At 45.2% G+C, this 16351-nt stretch overlaps 1 protein-coding gene across 1 annotated transcript in view; it reads right to left on the bottom strand.

The window, feature by feature from the left end:
• Positions 1-10514: 10514 nt before the first annotated feature.
• Positions 10515-16351, bottom strand: part of T265_11173 (hypothetical protein) — a gene marked incomplete at both ends in the record, with an annotated part of 38743 nt that continues 32906 nt past the window's right edge. The window contains 2 exons of the mRNA XM_009177762.1: positions 10515-11313; positions 15849-15905. Of these exons, the coding sequence (XP_009176026.1) occupies positions 10705-11313; positions 15849-15905 (666 nt within the window). The remainder of the gene's footprint in view (positions 11314-15848; positions 15906-16351) is intronic.

Here is a 16351-nt window from a genome sequence, read left to right as displayed (position 1 = left end):
CATTCACGGGAACCCACTATGTTTCGGCAAACTCAGCTGCGCTGGTCATTGCCGTCATCCTGGATGGGGACCCTGAGACGGTCCACATAAATGGTTAGAGACATTGTCAGACATGGCCCAGTCGCGCCCTCAATGGCACTCATGCATCCAAGCTATTGCCTTCAATGCATAGCTTCTTTCCCAATTCTCCCACTGACAATGCTGGATTTATGCACCACTATATCAGCTACAGCGCGCAGCTACCTACTCTTCCCCTTCCCCAAATCATCGGTGAACGAAACTGCGACATCTACAATCACTGTACGACGAGTACCCGGTTATTACAGCTGACAATGATGATGATGATATTGTTTCTGGGAACCGCCCAGACCTCTATTGCCTGGCTTAAAGCCGGATCTACAGGGGGTCTTCCTGCCTGCTTATTGCAGCCGATAATCATAGAGAGTAGTTTCTTTCTGTTTCGGTTAAATCTAAAGTCCCCCACTGGGCTTTTATTTCCATGCATTCGACATACATTGACTTCCGGGGTGAATTCGCCCCACCTTGCTGTTATGATTAAATGTACGACAAAATGGAGTGCAGAACACAGATCTTTCATTGTTTCATTCATTGAAAAATCTATTCTTGGACACACCTCATCATGCATGGAGTTGGTGCCCCGTTTAGGTGGCGAAATGATGTTCAAAAAACGAGTCCAGTCGATGGTTGGTCGCTAAACCTGTGTGTGGGCACAATCAAACGAAGCACCTATGATGGACAAGCGGACAGCTAAGAATAAGCTTCTGAGGCCAACTGGTAAGCAGCTAAGATAACGCGACCCGAAAGAATTTTATTTCTTGTGGCGTTGCGCCACGGATTCAGGTAGATAACCTCAACCAGGAGGGAAATTGATTGCCCTGATTAGGGTTCACCAGCAGTGCACATGCGATGCGGGCTTTGGAGGCACCTGAACAGGTAGAAGTGCTCATGCTTGAGCGATTTAATTGACACATCAGACGATACTCCTGTCACTGTCCTGATCAACTGGTCCGCCTGTCAGAACTCTCCAGTTGGCTATTGCCACGGGGATGTGAATCTTTCTGGAAAAATTTGATTGGTTGTAGATGGGGTGCAGGATCTGTGGAGTTCATCTTCACATCACTCTCGTTCGAGAAGTCCTCACTCAACTCACCCACCTTAGGAGGGGGAATTTCTCCAACACAACGTGATCCTATAGAATGTGTACCTCGGTGCAGACTCGAACGGACCGACTTTCACTGGGACGACCGAGCGGCGAGCTCGTTTGAGTTAGTAAAATACTTTTTGTTAATGGAATGAGCTGTAGTTGAAACAGACAGGAATCCTTCAGTTGGATCCGAAGCTGATCCTGTGGAATTTTACGGTTGCGTGTTGACCTTTCAGCTGCAATTTGGCGATAGTTTAATTGCATTCTGTTCCTAAGAATTTGACCGCTGGCAGAGGTTGCACAAACTGCCAACTAACATCGAGAAAAACACCAATTTGCAAATCGATTTGTTCTTCACGAGAGACCCAACTGAATCTCTCGTTTATGGTATTCTACATTGAATGTGCTGCACACAAGCCGCCTCATGATTCAGTTGGCACGATATTCGAGATATCGCAGTATATTATCATAAAGGAAACTACTCACAAGGTTGCTGAAAACTCTTCGACAGCCCACGACCGGTTTCGCCCTTCCACTTTGAGTTCATCAGGTAGGCGCAGTCCCCGAGTTTCCGTCAACCTCACGTTATACCTTAACCAACTAACGTTTAAAATCTACCGCGTGAGAATCCGGTCTATGTCACAAATCCGACCAGAGGGGCAGCAGTGTTTGAATTGCGCCCAAATGTAAGGCCAAATTTTCGAAACGATGGGATTGGAAGTGATGTGGACTGACGGTTATAGCGGAAGCGAAGTCTGGTTTAATCAAAGGCGATGTCGTTTACCGTTGCCCTGAAGAAGTACAACACTTTGAAAAAAAGGTAGTTGGGGTTGCCAGGCAACGTAATTCGGTCCTCTCTTTTCATCATCCAATGCTTCTTTGAATTTTATGGCTGTACTTTCACGGAAGTCACTCCAAGCGGCAAACTCGTGTAGAATGTCCAGACACGCACCGTAATAACAGAAAAGCTTTAATGCAGGGCGGCTTTACGATGTGCTCAGACCTAAAACCACTGCAAAGTGTAAAGTGCTGCTGCAAGACTGGATGGGCTCGGACCCATGCATGTGAGTGAGCCGATTGGGGCAGCTGTATCAATCCGGATTGCCCAGCCAAAGATGATATTTCCATCCGGAATGGGAAGTTCAAAGCAGCCTTCGTGAACCCGCATCACCTGTGGCACAGGCATGCTATCCGTTTATCCGTCAAGGATCGAGATTACAATACTGCAGTGCGCTCCATGTTATTATACCAGTCAGAAGGCTTGTCACGGCGCCGAAGGTGTCAAAAGCCCATCGATGTTTTCGGAGCATAGCTCAAGTCTGCTGGGAACACCGGATCAGTAACGCCAAAGTACGTTGGATTGTTTTCAGAAGAACTAACTCATCTACGATAGATGAACTGATCACACCCCATAGGTTACGCTAGCTTGGTCGTGTGCTTTGTATACCAGTGAAGGGAAGAAGGCCTGTGCTGTGGATTTGTCCATTTGAATGCTAACTGACCAGTTACGGACTATTGGACAGGAAAGCAAAACTCTCATATGCATCTTGTTCACAAAAACTGAATATCCATCTCCTCTTGAACACGTCTGGATATTCATTGACTGTTGCTCAAATCCAAGCAAATGCTACAAAGGGACTCCACAAATTCCGCAACAGATCCACCTTTTCAAGAGACGCACAAGAAGAAAATATACTATTCGCATGCCTCCCATCAGTAGTATCACTGACACCCCTCTATTTATGCCTCACTTATGTCAGCTACCATCTCCGATGTGCAGCTTTCTAGCCCACGTCCCAAATTATCAATGAACGAAATTGCAGTACGACTGGTACTCGGTTTTTACGATATCCGTGGTCAGATGCGTGTTACCAAGCCTTTCACTCTGCCCTTGTATGTTCTAGTATTGTATCACAAGTTTCCCCGAGACGGATCCCTAGAATCCCGTGTGTACAACGCCATCAGATATCAGTATCTCGGGACCCTGAAGTTAGGTTTTGGATCCTATATCCACCCGGTTCCTGTCGCATTTGACCCAACTCGTAAGTAGGCGTTGACGAGTAAGCTCCGGTGCTTATCTTGTACAACTCATGCTTCAGAAAGCGACCGAAGATCAAATGTGTCATACAGTCGCCTAATTTATTGTCCTGATTGTGAGCACAAAACTTTCAACAGGGCTGAATAATGGTGTATCGGTGGGTGCTACTGATAGGGGTATGCGAGTAGTATGTTTTCTCGTAAATCCGCTTTGCGTCTCTTGGAAAGCGAGATCTATTACGGAGTTTGTGGAGTCGCATTCGCTTGAAATTGAGCAGCTTGTCAATGAATATCCAGGAAAGTTCAAGGAGAAGGTGGATATTCAGTTTTTGTAAACAAGCTACATATGAGAGTTTTGCTCTCCTGTCCAATAGTTTGTAACTGTTCACTCGGCAGCGAAGACCTTCCTCCTTTCACTGGTAGCGTACTCTATGAAATCCACACCTCAGCAGGTGCAGTCCGGAACTGATCGAGACAATGTAGCGTAGTCGCCATTATGCATGCTGCTTGTGTAGCAATAACAAACGATCTAGTACTTAGAAAAGGGCACGTTAGAATGACACAACCATATAAAGTCTGATCGTGTGACGGACGCCAATACTGAATCAGTAAGCATGTGAGCCACGTGGGCTATATGCAAGCTTATGGTGATGACGTCGCAAAAGGACAGATTCAAGCCGCTCCATTGTTTGGACAAAATGTACAGACAGATAAGTGACATGTCACTCGGCGTTCCAAGAGCAGTCCAGTTAAGGACAGCGCTGTCAGCACCTGAAGGTGCTGACATGGCACATGCTGATAGGTCCATTTCACCCACAGCGTTTGTATTCACAGCCGCACACATGCAAGACCATGGAGTTATTGCAACCAACCATCGTTTCCAGTTGCATGAACGATCACTCGTCATCAGGTGACTGGTGACGATTCACTAGTCTATAAACCACAGCGAGTCACGTGCTTGCCCAAGACTAGAAAATCAATGACCAAACTCAGTAGGAAACTGCAAGTGGTTCTAGAACTTGAACGCTAGTTATTGCCAAGTTTAGAGGACAATCAGATATGAAACTGAATTCAGCATCACCTCACTGCGGTACAGTGTACCCGGAATGTCACCAGAGATCATAAAAGGCGCTTATCCTGACACTTGTGGATTTCACAAGTGGGACGATGTAAGATGTGGCAGAATTCAAACGCCTTTGGTTACCGGTTATTCGATTTTCGCTTGAAAATGTTGAAAAGTAATTTTTGCTGGAGAACAACGTACTTTTATAACCACATTGCTTTTAGGATACTGGGGATTCAGAAGAGAGTTCAGCTACTTCAAGAAACACCCGAATACAGCTAGCTCTGAACAAGATAAACTTGTCACCCGATGTGTCTTCCCTTCCGCAAGATATGCCATTAATCGATGTCAATGGCGTTCTTGTTTTCAGTTTCTATCCAAACTGACTGAATGAGTGTCTGGAGGTGTGGGCACCTCAGAATGATTGGAGTAAGCTAGCACCAAGTCCCTTCCTGTCCAGCTTTATTCTTTTCTTCACAATAAGACTTCCAAATAAATTATGGTTGTACGGTAACGAAGCATCAGTGTTGAACACGGATGTCGTTCTATCCATGGTGGTTATGCTATCCATAGTGATTATACCTTTCTTCAAGTGACGTTACTCCACTGCTAACATCTCCAAGGCGAAATGTGACCACAAAGAAAGATAACGTACACTCTCATGAAAAGGTGAACACTGGCCTCCATAGGTGAAGTGATTCCGACAGGAAATTCTGCCATTTACTCTCCTATCTGGTGGTTTCCCCTCAGAATGCCTTCTTTTCAACAGTTCCATTACATATGTATATCAGTTCTTGTCAGAGTGCCAAGCAAGACTGAATAATCGCTTCTTGAGAGAAGCAGAAGCCTGCCCGCATCAGAAGCGACGGCTAAAGAGCTCCACTTTATTAATAGCAGCTGCATAGAATAAATTAAAAAAACGGAGGGACTCATAAATCGTGATAACTGACCCAGAGAACACGAGACTCCACGCAGAAATGATGTAGTTGGATGCCACTTCCAAGAACTGCAGAAATCTTGGCCCCGGTTAAATAAGACCGCACTGAAAGCCTTATGCAGCAGATGTATGACACTGGAAATGCCGTATAGTACCATCGTAGATAGGGAGTGTGAAACGAACGAATCACATTTTTTTCTATCTGATTTCATAACAGCAGTTCCTTCGGTTGTCCTTGTTGTTCACGTGGCTGTTGATCTGTTCTCCAAACTTGACACATTTGCAAGTCAGTTGCCAGACAAATCAATAGCCACCTGAACAAAAAACTCACCCAAGCTATCAATATTCCGACACATTATCGGCTGATTTCAGTTACCAGTTGCTACCAATTTGGACAGCCCACTTGAACCTGAGCACGTGAGCCTAGATCTCCTTCAACCATATTGCCTAACTGTGACCATTCAGTATGTACGTATGTCGCAGTACACATCCAAATATCGTTCAGTTGAAGAACAGCAGATTCCATCGAATTTCACCCGAGTCTCACGTCAACACCAGATTCCGCGATTAACTGTTGGTGGTTGGATAGGTAGTCGCTATTTCCTGCCCCCTGTGCGCGCGCGCGAGTCTGTGTGTTCTGACTGTGTTCGGTTTCCCTATATGTAGGTCCGCTTGCGTGTACGTGGGTGTGTCAGCACATGAGTAGTTGCTACGCTCACTAGACGGTACTGACAATCGATGTCCGATGAGTCACCTTAATGTGACGTGGTTTGCGAGTATGGAAAAAAGACAAGTCTCGTGATCCAGTGAGCGACTGTGAGCTGAACAGTCAAGTCTATTGGTGAACGGGTAGCTACAGACTCGCCGAAAATCGTATTTCCAGGCATCGCTGCTATGCCACACGAGAACTGAGACATTGCCGGTTCGCTCAAGCCGAGAGAAGGGCTGTTGAAATACTGAGGTCGAGTTTGCACCACGGACCTCCCGTTCACAAGGTTCGTACCTTAGCCACTGAGCTTTCTCGAGCGCGGAAACTCACCTGAGCACTAACCTGATGCAATCAGTGACACGAAGAAGCCGGGTGACCGACGGAACTAAGGTATCCAGTGGTCTCTTGCTCAACCCTCCTTGGTCACCGGAAAAGTGGGGAGAGAACTCGAGGCAAGGTAATACATGATGAAGAAACTTAACAGGATTCGACTTCAACACCTGAGATCCACGAAGCTAAATTTTGATGAGTCCTTCAGCGTATCTTCTTATACGTGTAATCCTAGTGAAAGGAAGAAGGCCTTTGCTGCGAAGTTGTTTATTAGAGAAACACCAACAGTTACAGACTATTGGACACAGGCAAAACTCTCATGCATCTTGTTTATAAAAACTAAACATCCGTTTTTTCTCCTTGAACGCGTCTTCCTGAACTTTCCTGGATATTCATTGACTGTTACTGAAAGGCGGGCAAACGCTACAAAGTGATTCCGCAAATTACATAATACATCTCACTTCTCAAGAGACGCGAAACGAAAATACGAAAAAACACTACTCTCATACCTCATCAGTAGTATCCACCGTTACACTAGTAAGAAAAACATAGTCTAAAACTCCAGCTCTGAAGATGTGTTCATTTAATTTTTTTTTAAACCTGTGATACGGAAATCTGTTATGCCGTCTCACGAATTTACAAATGCCTCCTTTCTAACGGTATTGCACATAGCCTATTGCAATCGATCTCACTCATTAGTGGAAAAATCAATAACTACGGTACAAAAGTTAACCGGGTCCACAAATTACTGATTTCACCTCTAATATACTCTCCATCTACTCCTATTATAAGAACTTTCCACATGGGACAAATTTACCAAGGTCCACTCACTGAAAACACAGTTCAACTTTTTGGGCGTCAGTTCCCGTTTGACTGTACAGATTTTGAAGATAGACGTGCTCTTTTCTCTCCATGTATATATTCCGAACTTTGTCTGGACTAATATTTTCTATGTCAGACGCACTTCAAGCGAAGGATCTGAGAAATTCTCAGGTCTCTGACCAGTGGATTCTGAATGAGTTGAGTGGCTTGCACCATGCTCCACTCATACCAAGTTACACCCTCCCAAGAGGACCGGTGACTAATTCAGATTGGCGCAGAGCTGGAAGTGGACAAAATTTGACATAACCCTTCCAGGATGAAGTCCAGGTGTATCTCGCTTATGCTCGGCTGGAGACACTGAACGATGCAGTAGCTAACCGAAGCCGGTGGCACTCATGTTCTCAGTTTCGATTCAGTTCGTCGGAGATGTAGGCATCTCGCATGTTTGTTGTAGACCAGCCCTAAACCCACTTTCTTCTTCCCTTCGCAACCCTTTGTTCAAATCAACTGTCATGTTTGCAAGGCAGTGAAGCACCAGTGTTCTTGTGTGGTGTCGCAGTCAGGGTAGATGATTTCAGGTGCAAACAACACCTTGAACCTGTTGCTTCCCACAATCCCCTTGTGAGTAGAAAGTAAATTCTCAGTGTGTTGCATTACCAAGACAGAGGAACCGGATCTTTGGGTATTTCCGTTTATCCGTACCGTTCATTCATATCCCCAGATCTGTACTGTTCCGAGTGACTTGAGAATCAGCTACCAAGACTGCGTTTGAATTTTGAATGAGCCTGTTCAAAGAATTCGTCGAAACGAATACTGGTGTGCTGTTACACTGCGAAACAAACTACGCTTCGTATGCAGGAGGGGGTTGTAACCCGACCTTGACTGACTGCCTGACCCACGAAATCCTCTTTGCTATAAGAACTATGCGTGAATGTGTACAAAAAACAACACAGTATGTGCGATATACTTTTTTAACAAAGGTTGTACTTTTAGCTGTATTGTCCCGTTGATTGTTTACACTTGTACTGAAGTTGTCTAGGAGCAATCCAATGGTGTTTGATAGAGAGGTCTTGTACAGTTTGTTCAGTCCTAGTGTATAGTTGGTGTGACTTTTCGGTACGAAGCATCTCAAGCACTCTGTGACGATGGTCCCTGTTTCTTAGTCGTCTGGTTCTTCGTATAGGTTTATCGCTTTACTACTTATAATGTCAGTAGCACATTCGGAAGGTAACTTGAGAAGCTATCATTTGAAGATTTAGCGCATGACTCACGTGCTTGCGCTGATAAGAAAGAAGCAAACCACATTCTAAAAGTATCCCGAAGTGTAGTCTTTCCAAAAGAATGTTGTGGGATTAGCCATTTAGACCGTTAGCGAGGGCCGCAGCAGGAAGCGGACAGACACAGAACAGCAACCAGTTTTTCCTACTTCCTTATAGCCAGGATCAACCGTACTTGGAATGCTCGCGTGTTTATCCACCAACTTGTAGTCCGCGCCAGAATTCTGGCAATCAAAATGGACAACTTTTGATGACGAGAAGAGAATGGTTTTTCGTACTGAATCTGATCGGTTTCGTATCGTATTTTACTCCACTCAGCCGGGAACCGAAATTATTGCGGAAGCCATGTGACGAAAAAATACCCTACTTGTTTACAGGATTTTGTTTTCGAAAAAAGTAGGCTGCAAAAAGGCCAGGCTACAAACGCTTATCCCTTACGGTGCGCTAATAAGCCACCTTAGGTTTTTATCTTTATTCTCGAACGTCGCCACTGCGACCCAGCGAGATCGGCTTCTTTGGTGAGCAGCTTTAGCTCGCAAAACGCACGGGAAATCGCAGTTCAGGTCTGAACACTCGAGAAAAAGGAATTCAAAGCTATCTTTTACCTGAAGGAAACTACTAACAAGGTTGCTGAATACTCTTCGACAACCCACGACCGGTTTCGCCCTTCTTCTGGCTCATCAGGTAGGCTCAGTCCCCGAGTTTTCGTCAACCTTATGTTTTATTTCAACCCAAATNNNNAGAAATACACTTATTTGCAAATCAATTTGGTTTTCACGAGAGACTCAACTGAATCTCCCGTTTTATGGTATTTACAACTGAATGTGTTGCACACAGGCCGCCTCATGAATAGAATATCGTAAGTGAGAGATTCAGGTGAGTCTCTCGTGAAAACCAAATTGATTTGCAAATAACTATCTTTTACGTGTCTAAATGAAGGGTACCCAAGCTGACAATAGCTGTCTACTGTTTGGCAAACACGATACCTTTGGCATGATCTCTGGTTTTTTATCAACAAATTCTGAATGTATTGGGGAACCCCCTCGCAAGTTTTATATCTTGCCTCACTTAAAGTTTTTTGAAAGTCTCAGAATTGAATCTACTTCTTCGTTACCCGTTTTGTAAAAGCATTTTTGATTTTTCCGCATAAAAAAAACTCAAGAGAATGCTTTTATTTCCTTGCGGGAAACCGCTCATAAGTTTGCAGAGGACTCTTCGACAGTCCACGCTGAGCCATGCTGAGCCATCCCTACTTGGGCGGGCTCTTTAGGTAGGCACAGAGCTCCAGTCAACCTTATGTTCCCCTTGAACCCAAAATTGTACATCAAGGTGGTTTTATACAACTCATCTATCCGGAGAATATCCTCAACGAGAGATTCAACTGTTGAAACCAAACTTTTATCGTTCAGCTGTAGCACCCTTTCAATGCCAAACTGCCATGCCACTCGAAGGTTGCACGAGGGCTAGGATACTGCCAGGTTGCCCAAGCCTAGACAGGGGAGCCGAGAGACAGAGGTCGGGTTCGAACCACGGGCCTTGCGGTTATAAAATTCGCGCTCTTACCACTTGGGCCTTCTCGCCCCCCCCCACCCCCTTGAACTACACCGTTATGCAAATGAGTGTATTTCGTTTTGGTTTTCATATTCACTTCCGGGGGTAGTAAATTTGTTTAAAACTCAGACCTCTGCGACGCCTATACACTAAGTTTCATTCCATATTGTGAGAGGGGAAAGTCCTCCGGGAGGAAACCAGTTTTGTCGGTTTATCAAAACCTGTCCTCGACCTTTTACCAATCTAATGCATGAACCTGAGAAGAACTCCGGTGCATGCTGTGCTTGACGACGTGTTCACTCGAGTTATTTGCGATCCATTTGAATCGTTATGTTCGATACACTTCCTAATCGATTGACTCATCCGAGTGTCAGATTTTCGGTTCTCGTTCCACACAATTCCGTTTTCTGCATGCGCTAGTAGGTAGGTGGTGATGAACATGACGGTGGAAAGCAAGTGAGAAAAAAAACTAGTGGAAGGATGTGACTCATTCAACTACAGAATGGTGTCTAGAGTGACTGTGGTGTGGCCGAGTTTGGCCACTTTCGGGACCCAAAAAAGCACATTTTTATCGCACCTGGCACATCTCCCGAGTACCTTTCAAATCAGTCTTTCTGATCAAGCTGGGATATATGCATTTGAGCGAAGTAAATAAAATACATGGTATTCTACTACCAGTATCTGTTACACACTAGAAATATACATGAGCGGTTTTCCGTAATTGAAGCAAGTTTTCGGCGTCCAAATCAGCTGTTTTTCGACTGTACACACAGCTGGATTCCATGTGACACCAGGTGATGACGTCATTACGGATCAATATCGATTCGTCGGGTCCGATCGGCTAACAGACACAGAACGATTGACTGTGCAGACGATGGTGGAAGGCTTGTAACTCCTCTGGAAGTTGTCTGGCGAATGACACTCTCTCTCCTCCGTAGCATTCCCGATCTGTCCATCGCCTTTGATCGCACCCGGGGCGTAGACAATCTTGGTGGTGTTCCTTCTGGGTGAAGAGGATGAATTGTTCATGGCGGATGAATTTTTAGGTTCGGTGAATAAGAGATTGTTCAACCCTCTTTTGCTGGACCATGGGGAAACAGGTGTGTCAAATGAACGTGGCGCTTGTGTGGAGTGTGATGGAGAAACTTGTAAAGACGCTTTCTGTGAATCAGGTGAAATGCCGATATCACAGGTTGGCTGTAGAATGGGTGAGAACCGCAAATTGTGGATAGCTGAAGTGACCGTGGATTCGTAGGTCGGGGGTTTTCGAAACTCTTGAGGTCTCAAGGTCTCTGTGCTGTCAGTTTCTGTTTGAGACAAATCTTGAAGACTCCTGCTCATAACCTGAAGTGAACCGTTTTCGGAAGGAGCAAGCGATTTTGGGAAAACCGTCTTTAAGCCATCGTAGACCAGGAAAGGAGGCTGAAGAAAGAAAGATGAAACGGTGGGGTGGGCAGTAAGTAACAATGATTTTGATGTGAATTATTGATCGGTAACTTCTTACCTAGAACCCAGTTGAGTCTCTCGTTTTTGATGTTTCCAGGAAACTGAATGTGCTGCATCAGGCCGCCTCCTGCTTCTGTTGCTACGATACTCGAGATATCACGATGCTTGTCTAGACGTAATGCACTACTCATAAGGTTGCTGAAAATTCTTCGACAGCTCACGACCGGTTTCGCCCTTCTTGGGGCTCATCAGATAGACGGTATCTCCGAGTTTCCGTCAACCTCATGCTCTACTTGAAACCTAATTGCGCAAAATTAGCGAAATACACTCACCAGAAACTCAGCTGAATCTCTCGTTTGTGATATTTCCAGGCAACAAGGAGGTGTAAAGTTTACAACGGCCTTGTGTTATTTAAAAGGCACTTTTCGACATTGATCCAGGCTGCCTGATTGGTATGAATATCGATCAACATCGACCGTGCCTCTATGAAATGCCCGAACATTTATCATAGTCGGTCGTGCTTCTGTGGCGTGCCTGAACAATAATCGGCCCTTGCTGAATCGATTGAATGATTGACTGGCCTGCGTGCTTGCTGGCTTCCCTACTGAGATTTTGGTGCAGTTTTAGGGTCTCATTCTGGGTTTATTTTTAGGAATCTGACCTTCTTGAAGCTGGTCTTTCGGCCAGTACATGATCACAAATAACTCCACAATGAATGCGGTGCTGAGTCTGCCTTGGTCATGTGACATTTATCGGTTCCTCTCGTCACTCAACGGACCTCACAGCATCGAATTGGAGGCGAGCTGGGTCTCTCTAATAACCAGTTATCAGTGTTACCGCGTTTCCTAATTTAGTAACCAATATTAGCTGTTTGCTTTATTAGGCGCCCCTATTTTTCAACCATTAGATACGTACTGAACCAATCCGTTCGAGCCTTGCAGCCCATGCGGGACGAGCAGGTGAAGCGAAGAGCGACCACTTTGGTGCGCTGTTTCGGACAAAGGGCCAACGCGCTTAAAGGTTCAGCGCTGAACTCATACCCCACTCATCCAAGCCGTGACCACGAGAACAGTCTACATTGCCTCTTCTTCGAAGTTTGCTGCCAATGGAATGGCCCAGCTACTGAATTAGATCACGTAATTTATATCGGCTTATCTAAGCTACTTATAGACTGATAGTAGTGCGAATAGATCTGGTGAAATGCATCAGAGATCACAGGACGAAATTCCAATAGGAAATTCAAAGGATTTTGTGCTAACTGATTCCTTTCATGGGACAAACGAACAAGCGCTTTTTGATAGTTTCTAAAGTTATGTTTAAACTATCCCCTAAGAGACGGCTAAACTACCTGACCAGTGGTCAAACATCTGGCTAATCAAAGTGTCCGCGGTCGTCCTTCACAGATTCCCTGAATTTTGAATTTAAACGCCCAGGAGCAGCCAGCCACATAAATGGCAGTCACTGTTTTCCAATAATCTACTGTTTCAGGGGTAGCAGAAGCGGCTGGTAGGGCTCTTTTCACGAAACTCGGGTACCGATTATAAATGTGGAGTTCACGTGACATCTTGATTCCAATGCTTTTCTACTGAAGAAGTGCGCCAGAAATTGCAAGATTTCTAACGGCCTGAAGCTTCTTATTCTTAGATCACCTCATTTAGATTGATATACTGCAACCATCATTTCTCTTTACCAGGATTTCTTGCCCTGAAAATGCATAGTTTCCATCTTCCTGGCCAGCGTATCATCAGTATGAGATCATCATCATCATCGACAGCATGACATCAGTGTTCAATGCCGAGGCTTCACTACCTTGTTTTTTTGAAAGCCTTATTCGAAAGCCTTATTGTAAAGAGAAGAGTAAAGGTGGACGGGGAAGGGACTCAGTGTTAGCTTAACACAATCATTCCGAGGTGCATACACCTCCAGACATTCACTCAGGCAATCTGGATAGAAACTGACAACAAGAACGCCACTGACACCGGTTGGCAGCCATATATTGTAGTGTCTCCAACCAGGCACAGTGAGGATCACGCAGTCCCCATCCTGGAAGGTGAGTAGCACCGACAGCACCCAAGCGTTTCGTGATCTCCTTCATACTCCTCTGCCAAGTCTGGGGTTGGCAACCTCTCTGCTTACGCCGCTCTTCACTGGGCATGGAAAACAGCACTCTTTTCGGCAACCGATGGTTCGGCATACGCAACACATGTCCCAACCAACGTAGCTTCTGGTGCTGGACACTTTCCTTAATGGACGTACCCGTTGCACAACCGAAAACGCGCTTTCTAACTACCTCGTTAAGTATTCGCCGACACCGAGATAGGATGACCAGTGACAGTTTTCTGACAACTTGCTATTTCTTAATGCGTATTTGCATCCCGGCAGTTACCCAACCAACAAACGGCTCACCGGATTTTATTTCTTACAACTCTCCACTTGTCCAGTGTCTGGCCTAGTGAAGAATGGTTGTGTGTCCTCATACAGGAACGGTCTCTGCTGCCTGCCTGAATGAATGGTTGCCAGATTGTCTGATGTGGCATATACTTTGATAACTGAGCTGTCGGAAAACACGGAGCAGGTCCCAAGTGGTAAACTGGTGTGTTTAAAGCCCCCGATATAAAACGCATGTAGAGGCTACCCGGCACCAGTAATTACATACAGGTAACCTCAGACGTCATGTTTTGGTTGAGCTTACGACTGGTTCTGATATGACTGCAAGACAACACCGGCGGTAAAAAAGTGAGTCGGTTCGGAATCTACTTGATGCTTAATTCGCAATCCAAAATCCGTCGTCAGAATAGGTTGTCCTAGCATATTGCAAGCATGAGCTCATCTGCTTTCAGCTAGCAGTGAATAGTTGGAAAGTACTGGGCAAACAAGACCCGCGCCTACTTACATTGTATCTCATTGAATGGAGTTTTCCGGTACAGCGTTCGACAGGCTTGTGCAGTTTATAGTGCTATAGCGTTAGTTGTCACAAGAATGAGACCAACGGAAACTTAAAAAAAACATCCCGAAATGTAGAGTGCCCAAAAAACGCCTCCACTGCTTTGTACTGAATAATGAGCTGTTGAGAAGGCCGAGGTCGAGGTTCCAATGTCATTACGCACTTCCCGTTCGGGCTGTTGATAAGCCGAAGGGCAACACGGTATTGGGTAAACTCTGAAATTTTGCAGTGAGCTGGATGTCGAACAGCTCTTCAATGCACATTATGGCTGTTTTCCAAACTAACTACTTGTTCGTATGAAGTAGTGCGATTTTTACGGCTAACGGAGCAGCAATCAGCAGCCGTTGGTCCAAAAAATTAAAAGCGAATTGGTGTGAGGAAGGCTTAGCATACTTTGCTTGTTAATCTGGTAGAACCCAATCGCCAAACCTCAGAACCGAGCAGCCACCTACGGGTTATTGATTCGGATCATGTGAGGGATCATTTTCAGCAAGACTGTCCTCACTGTTTACAATAACGCTATCAGGTGACTGGAAAATTCCACAGAACGATCGATGCTCTAAGAACGAGTTTATTCCGGTACATTGCTTGGATCCAATGGGATCATGCTTTACAAAACTGAAAGACCTTAATGTTATTGATCGTCTCTGTACAGATAATTTATGAAGCCCAGCTGTGTTTTTTTTTAGACATTTCTGCTTTAATCAAATTATACTTTCATAGGGCCTTCCAAAGTCACGGAAATGTATACACTGTTGATGTGAGAAGCCGTAAGTCTCATCAGAAAAGAACTGGATGCCGCAAGGTCCGTAAATCCATTCTGATCAGACATTGGGAACACGTCTTTTTCAGAAATGCATCAACATTCACTAGTTCTCAACAGTTGCATGGAGCTTCAGTTACCGCCATTCTTGGAGTATGGCGGACCAATCAAAATTCCGAGCACATTTTGAAGCATGATCCTGTTTTACCATGGTGTCATGAACATTTTTTATTGGAGTTAGAATTTGGGCCCCAGGATGGCAGGTTTCAAGATCGGAACTTCCGAAATCTAACACATGATTGAGTTTACAGCTGTGTTATCACGGTGGAATAGAATGTCTCCAGCTTAAATTGCAGGTCTTTGTAGTGGGACAAAGTTACACCAGTTTATTCGACTCGACCTCCATTCTATTCTGTCCACTATTTTTACCCCCCCCCCCAACATCGTAAACTGGAGGGGAATCCCATCATTGCTCCTTTAAGAAATTCACTTGTCGGTCAGTATGGGATTGTAAAATCAATTCGACGAACATGGAGAAGTCCCTGGAGTGGGTAGGCCCCGAGCTGGAGTGCGATTCACCTTCATCTCTTGGAACACATAACCAGTAACACTGCCATATCATTGTCACAAGTGGTTAGAAAGTCGTTTGGTAAAGTAAGTCTTTCACAGGAATGGAAAATAACCATTGTAGTGCAGTCCATTATTGATCTGTAATTGGCAAATTCATGCCTAATCTACTCCAAGATACAATCAAGGATTTCATCAATCTCACAATGATGTGCCTGATACAAACTCTCCACTCACCGGATCGGGGGCGGACTCCATACCTGGATAACAGAATTCTCTGTTGATCGACGGTTCCTAATATAAAGCGGAAGTGAGACGTCTTCGGCTGTTCCAAAATCGTTGTCTCAGAAGCATAGCTCGTATGGGTTGGTGTCGGCGAATCCGTACTGAGGCAGTTAGAAAGAGCGTTTTCGGTTGTGCAACCGGGTACTTCCATTGAAGAATGTGTCCAGCACCAGAAGCTGCGTTGATTGGGACATGTGTCACGTATACCGAACCATCGGTTGCCGAAGACAATGCTGTTTTCCATGCCCAACTCAGAGTGGCGTAAACAGAGAGGTGGCCAACCCCTGACTTCGCAGAGGAGTATGAAGGAGATCACGAAACGCTTGGGTGCTGTCGGTGCTACTCACCTTCCAGGATGGGGACTGCGTGATCCTCACTGTGCCTGGTTGGAGACACTACAATATATGGCTGCCAACCGGTGTCAGTGGCGTTCTTGTTGTCAGTTTCTATCCAGA

Source organism: Opisthorchis viverrini (assembly GCF_000715545.1).
Source record: "Opisthorchis viverrini unplaced genomic scaffold opera_v5_452, whole genome shotgun sequence".
Lineage (NCBI taxonomy): Eukaryota > Metazoa > Platyhelminthes > Trematoda > Opisthorchiida > Opisthorchiidae > Opisthorchis > Opisthorchis viverrini.
The sequence above is the reverse complement of the archived record's forward strand: the minus strand, read 5'-3'. Positions and strand labels throughout refer to the sequence as shown.